The sequence below is a fragment of the Mustela erminea genome, chromosome 5 (assembly GCF_009829155.1).
Source record: "Mustela erminea isolate mMusErm1 chromosome 5, mMusErm1.Pri, whole genome shotgun sequence".
NCBI lineage: Eukaryota > Metazoa > Chordata > Mammalia > Carnivora > Mustelidae > Mustela > Mustela erminea.
In genome coordinates, this window is record NC_045618.1 from 113864510 (window position 1) to 113871563 (window position 7054).

The following is a 7054-nucleotide window of genomic DNA, read 5'->3' on the forward strand; positions in this document are numbered from 1 at the left end:
CCCAGGACCCTGGGATCATGACCTGAGCCGAAGGCGGCTGGTAAACTGACTGAGCCACCCAGGCTTCCCAAGAGTTATCGAAGGCTTTTATGTATATGTTCAACCTCTAAGTCCTGAGTATAAAAGTTTGGTTGTAGAAAAAGGAGGGTACTATGATTATGCTACCCTGTAATGTGAGATTCAAGCTCAATTATAATGGGATTCTCTGTAGCCTCTATTATATCTTAGATATTGGTAAAGTTTAAGGACTAAGAAATCAATATTGGTAACTCAAGAGTTCTTTAGTTACCTCCTCTAGACTTTAAACTTTTATTCTCAAGTATTCTAGTCATATTTACCTAACTTTTGATGTGTCTCCAGAAAAACTGTATTACCCTTTAAACAAAGGTCCTATCAAGTGCAAATATCAGTTAACATAGGCAGTGAATACATAGGCAGTGTTTCCTTCAGACTTGCATTCAAATTGGCCACCAACTAGTTAGTAGGACCATAGGCAAATTACCTAACCCCTTTTGAATTTTATACAAATGAAATAGGATAGTTAAGGAAACTACCCGCTGTGCTGTCCAGCACTTAGTAAACACTAAAGAAATGGTTATTGTCTTTTTAAAAATAAGTTTTAAAAACCTCTCTTTTCAGACACACATAACATTTTAGCCTGAACTGAAAAATTCGGTGGCATTTTGCATAGTGCTATAAAATCCTGTTTTGTTCTTTGAAGCAGTAATTTCTAATGTTTATTTTTAAAGTTTGTGACAAGGAAGTAAGATACAGTAGCAAGGCTCCCCTTCCTAGGGGAAGCCTGATCTTCTCTCTTCCTCTCGAAGACCTGTGTTTCTGTTCCTTGGTGTTTATTTTGAAAAGAACTGCAAGGACTCCCAACTGTATGCACTGTGATGTTGCTGCTGTAATGAGATCTTTCTTTCTAGGTAATCAGATGAGCAGCCGTCTGATGAGCATGCGCAGTGCCAACGGGTTGTTGATGCTACCTCCAAAGACAGAGCAGTATGTGGAGCTCCACAAGGGCGAGGTGGTGGATGTCATGGTCATTGGACGGCTATGATGGTCACCAGAGCAAGAAAGCTTTGATGCATGTCCACATATCATTGACTGTATCCTGTAATATGCAACGGCACAGCTAGTTTTTCTGATTTGGATAAAAGTTGATCTGTATAGTCAACATCTTGAACTATATTTCAGAAGAATTTAAATACCTTTTAAAGAAAAAAACACCTAAAAATAAATCTTAACAGACAACTCTATTCTGATAATATCAAAGCAAATTTTTCCTTTCCTGCAAATTGCTTTGTGTGTTCAATGCTAGGTCTGATAGCGATAGCTTTTAGTAGACAGCAGTAGGTGCCTGCAGAACTTGTGTTTTTCTCATCTTTAAAATACAACTAATTATGCTCTTAATCAAGGCTGTCTGCTTATTTATACTAGCGTAGGCAACACTTGGATTTCCCTTCTTAGTATGCTTCATAACGCTTTTCAGAGAGCTTTTGCTTGTTCTTTATCATGTATCTCGTGTTTATGTGCACAGTGCCAACAGAAGAGTGACTGGGTGGAGGCCCTGTTCTGCCTCAGGGAGAACCCTCCCCTGCAGAGCATGGGGAGGTGCCTCCCCCCAGTAGCCTCAAGGCACAGTACTCTTGGGCAGTAACTGGATACCTTTTATTTGAATAAACAAACTGGGGGGGAAATTTGCTTCCTTAAGTGCTGACAGCCTTTTTAACCAATACATTTAAAATTGTACAGAACAAAAAATAAAATCAAAGACTGATCTTGTACAGATATTAGTGTTACCAGCATTCATGTGGAAATCAAGAGCAAAGAAAAATAATGTTAAACAACTCTGTACCATAACATTTTCTGTAATGATACTGAAACTTAATGAATAAAAAAAATCCTTGATCATTATTTAAAAATCTATTGTATTGGTCTTGTTATTAAAAAAAGAGAAGATGTCATGCCGTTTTAATGCAGTTCTGCTTGGACAAAAGGAATAGTTAAGATGATGTGTCAAGGGTAAGTGGTATAAAGGTGGTTGAAAATGTGATATAATTTATCTCTGTATTTTACTACAGCATTGCGAAAATACAAATTAGAAAATATGAGAGAGAACCTACAGTTGGTCTGGTCTTTTCAGTCATAGCTAGAGAATAACAAGCAAATTTAGAGGGAAGAAACTTGATACAGAGAAAAAAACTAATTTCTTATCATAGATGCAATAAAAACAAATTTCAAACATCTACAGTTCTTTGGAATGGAGAAAAAGAATAAGTAATGAACCAGAGAATTGCTGGTGAGTATCTAGAAGTTTTTTTTATCATGTTAGGAAGGAAGTGAAAAATGGGAAAAATCTGTGCTACTCATAGAAAATATACAAACAAAATAAACTGTCCACATGGATCCAGTAATAAAAACTTAGAGGCACTTTCTTTTTTTTTTTATTTAATTTTTTAATTCTTTTATAAACATATAATGTATTTTTATCCCCAGGGGTACAGGTCTGTGAATCATCAGGTTTACACACTTCATAGCACTCCATAGCACATAACCTCCCCAGTGTCCATAACTCCACCCCTCTCCCGACCCCCTTCCCCCCAGCAACCCTCAGTTTGTTTTGTGAGATTAAGAGTCACTTATGGTTTGTCCCCCTCCCAATCCCATCTTGTTTCATTTATTCCTTTCCTATCCCTCAAACCCCCGATGTTGCCTCTCCACTTCCTCATATCAGGGAGATCATATGATAGTTGTCTTTCTCTGATTGACTTATTTCACTAAGCATAATACCCTCTAGTTCCATCCACGTCATTACAAAAGGCAGGATTTCATTTCTTTTGATGGCTGCATAGTATTTCATTGTGTATATATACCACATCTTCTTTATCCATTCTTCTATTGATGGACATCTAGGTTCTTTCCATAGTTTGGCTATTGTGGACATTGCTGCTATAAACATTCGGGTGCACGTGCCCCTTCAGATCACTACATTTGTATCTTTAAGGTAAATACCCAGTAGTGCCATTGCTGGGTCATAGGGTAGCTCTATTTTCAACTTTTTAAGGAACCTCCATGCTGTTTTCCAGAGTGGCTGCACCAGCTTGCATTCCCACCAACAGTGTAGGAGGGTTCCCCTTTCTCCGCATCCTCAGTATCTGTCATTTCCTGACTTGTTAATTTTAGCCATTCTGATTGGTGTGAGGTGGTATCTCATTGTGGTTTTGATTTGTATTTCTTAGAGGCACTTTGTAATGGCGGTAACAAGGGACAATAAATATCCTGTAGGGTATACTTAGCAAATCAAACAACAAAAATTGGGCTACTAGTAAACAAGGTGTCAAATGATAGTGATGAATAAAGCCAAATAGTAAACAAGAAAAATTTGATACTGATATTTTTAAATTTCCAGAGTTGAAAATAGAACTATCTATATTTTAAATATTTTATATTTTCATTTAAAGAACTTAAAGTTAATTAATAGAAGTTAAATGAAAGATCATGCAAAATGTTCTTTACTTGCATTCTGTGAAGAAACATGTATTAAGCATCTACTATATGCTTGGGTACAAGGTACACCTGCCACTGTTTAAAAAAAGTATAGGGATAACAACTGACATTATACTCCATCAAGGGAAATGACAAAAATGTACAAGTAACCATAATATTTAATATGCTTGATATTTGGTAATACATGGTAGAGTATATAGAATATGATAAATACCATAATTCAGATTTAAAGAGTTAGGAGGGTTCAAGTGAGAGCCTCCTCGAGGTAAGATTTCAAGGAGCAAGATGGGATTTTGGTGATCTTGAAGGAAGGCTAGAATTTTAATGATGATGATGATGATGCAGGAAGAAGGGTATTCCAAAAATAGAGGATTATGGACAATTAATAATAATTATTTTTATCATAGAATGTATGCTCCACCTGCCAAGGATTTTTGTTTATTTGGTTCGCTGATATCAGAGTCCATACTCTTACAGATCACACTATAGAAACAGAAAACTGATATATTTGTAAGAACAAAAAAGTACATTATGGGTTTGAGGCCCAAACTAAGAAGTTTTAAATACCAGGTTAAGGAGTATAGATTTATTCTAGAGATATCAAACTGTTTCAAGACTCCTAATCAGGGAAATGTTAGGATCAGAACTGTCTTTTAGGGAAAATGGTCTGGCAGCACTGAGGAAGACAGATTAGCTTAGGGGGAACTGGAGTGAGACAGGAGTTAAGAAGTGATCTGGTGCTGCAGCTGGAGGGTGGGGAGGTGGCGCGGTGATGACAGCCTTCACAGGACAGCCTTCATATTAGTGGTGTGAGTGATGGTGGTGGGACGATCATGACAGATGAATGTGCTTCTGGACATAAAGAATGGAAAGAGTTTTATGACTGATTCCACATTCTGGAAAGGAAGGTATTGAAGTAAGAGATGAATCAAACTCTTTGGTCTTAACTGACAGAGAAAATATTAAACCATTAGCAAAAAAATGAATTTTGTGGAGGAGATGATAGGTTTGAGTCTATGTTTGAGACGCCAGAGGAATACTAGGGTAGGCATATCCTGTTGGCATTTAAAGTATAGGTTAGGAGCTCACAAAAGAGATACTGGCTGGATATAACCTTGGGGATCATTTACATGGTCGTGGTGTTTGAAATATAAGGGTGGATGGGAAAGATCAACAGAAGAGGACAAGGCCTTGGGAAACACCTAATATTTTGAAGTGTTGGAAGAAAAAGACCATGAATAGAATGAAAGAAAAAGAAGTTTGTAGAAGAGAAGAAACCAAGAATTAAATGTCCCAAAACCAAGGAGTGTTTCAAGAGGGAAGGATAATCAACTGGGAAGAAAAAAAAAAAATGTCAAGCATGAAGGCTCAAAATGATTTGCTAATTAGGCAAACATTTGTGAGCTTCAAGAGTGCAATTTCAATAGTGGGTTGAGGACAAAAACCAGGATGCAAAATAGTCACTGTGAATATAGATTATCTGGAAGTTGTACATGAGAAAATATAGATACCAGATGGTAGCTTAAACTGATGAGGTGGAAGAAAGACTTCTGTTTGTGAGTTTTGAGAAAGAAGGAAAACAGTACTGGGCATATTCAAAATGCAAGAGTAAGGTGCCAGATAGAAGATAAAGGAAGGGCTGGATTTAAGGATGCTGGGGGCCTATTATATATATTAATATTTTATATATATATATATAAAATATATATATATTTGAATACATTTGAAGTAGATACAAGGGAAATTTAATTTAAAATTTAAGATTCAATGAAATGGTTATACTTGGCACAGTGGAAGTCAATGCCATTTAATCTATTTGCATATATTTGACCTAAGTTATTTTAGAATTACACATATATGATGTATTACAATCTTTGTCTTATTTGATACTTAAGTAAAAGACTATAGATGATATCTTCAGATTCTTGCTTATAACTATATGGAAGTCAAGCAGTTCCTTTTTAACCTGCATTTTTGGTTCTGTTTTAGTTGTTTCAAACCATATCACACAATGAGAAAAAGAACATAAGCAGATTGACTGTGCCAAGTAAATGCTATTAAGTGATGTTGTATGTTACAAGTGGATTCTTTGGATGGCTTTCATTTTTAAAATTATTTGCTAATGAACAAAACTTTGTGGACCTAACATACAACCAACTCTCGATCTTCATGAAACTCTGTATAACAAGGTAAGTCTTCATTATTCCCACATATAGAAAATAGATATTTATGTAAGTACAGAATTCAAAGCAAATGAACTATGTACCTTGTTATTCCAATTATGATGGATCTCAGTTAAATAATGCATTGCATTCTAACTTGCTTATAAAAAGTATTAAGCTGTACTCTACAACAGAGAATTACATTATTACAATGTTAATAACTTGACCTAGAGCAAAAAGGTTAAAGAATTGCTCAATTTGGGCCATTTTATATGGTCAGCTACTATTATGTCTCCAGTAGTATTTTTGCAATAACTCAACAATTTATTGAACAAGCATTTATTAAGTTCCTACAATATTCAAGCTCCAAGCTGGGCACTGAGGTTACAGTGAGGAATGAAACAAAGACTCTGATATCCAAGTGGAGGACGTAGATTTAGAGAAAAAATTATTTGAAATACAGATTATGAAAAGTCTATGAGGAAAATCCGATGATATGTTAGAGAGTAACTGGATGGAGGCTTAAATCATATTTGGTTGTTGCATCAGGGTGCAGCCATTAGTAAAAAAGAAATCACACTGAGACTTTATGAATAAATTAAATAAGTGTTAGAGACATGGAAAAGCACAAAGGAAACATTAAAATGTCAGAGGAATAACTACAGGAAGCAACTATCACAACAGGGTCTGGGCAGCAAGTGGAAGAGGTTGGAGTAATCCGAATCTAGAAGGTCAAAGGTCAGACCCTTTGGAGCTAGGATTCAACTCTTTAAGGAAAGGGCACTGCCCAGCTGCTAATTCTGAGTAGGGGGAAGAAATGGGGGCTAGAACCAGTTGCTGTTGCCAGGGCAACACTGACAGAAACGCAAAAGGAACAGGAAGGAGCACAAGTTCCTTCTTCCCTCCCTCTGCTTTCCAAGATCCCTGTAGTCTAATGTAACCTATTGTTGAACGTAACAGGAAGGCAGCTGGTGAAAGACACTGCTGGCAGGGTTCCAGCCCCAGCTCCACAATGCAGAATGCAATGGTGGATTTCGAGCTGAGAGACAATCACTGATCAAGTGACAGGGAAGGGGGTCTCTAAACAGGTGACATCTGAGCTCAGATCTAAAGAATGAAAATAAGCCCCACACGTTAAGAATTGAAAGAAGAGCATTTCAAACAGAGGAAAGGGCTTAAAGCATACAACATCAGAAAGGAAACAGAGTATGATGAGCGACGGGGGTGAGTCTGAGATAGAACTGAAGCCAGATCATGCTCACGGAAGTGCAGGTTCTTGGGTGTAATACTACATACAGGCACACCTTATGTCACATCTGCTAAGAGCATTGGGAAGCCTCTAAAGGTTTAAGAAAAAAGTCGACTATTTGCTAAATACC

General features: G+C 36.8%; 1 protein-coding gene across 13 annotated transcripts in view; it reads left to right on the forward strand.

The window, feature by feature from the left end:
* The window catches only part of GPHN (gephyrin), a 641293-nt gene extending 639365 nt beyond the window's left edge, over window positions 1-1928 (forward strand). For 10 of the 13 annotated variants that reach the window (XM_032344533.1, XM_032344535.1, XM_032344534.1 and 7 more), the window contains one exon: window positions 930-1063. In XM_032344533.1, coding sequence (XP_032200424.1) covers window positions 930-1063 — 134 coding nt within the window. Of the gene's footprint in view, window positions 1-929 lie in introns of all 13 variants that reach the window. The other 3 variants (XM_032344531.1, XM_032344542.1, XM_032344543.1) reach the window with 1 other exon arrangement.
* The last annotated feature ends 5126 nt before the right edge of the window (window positions 1929-7054 follow it).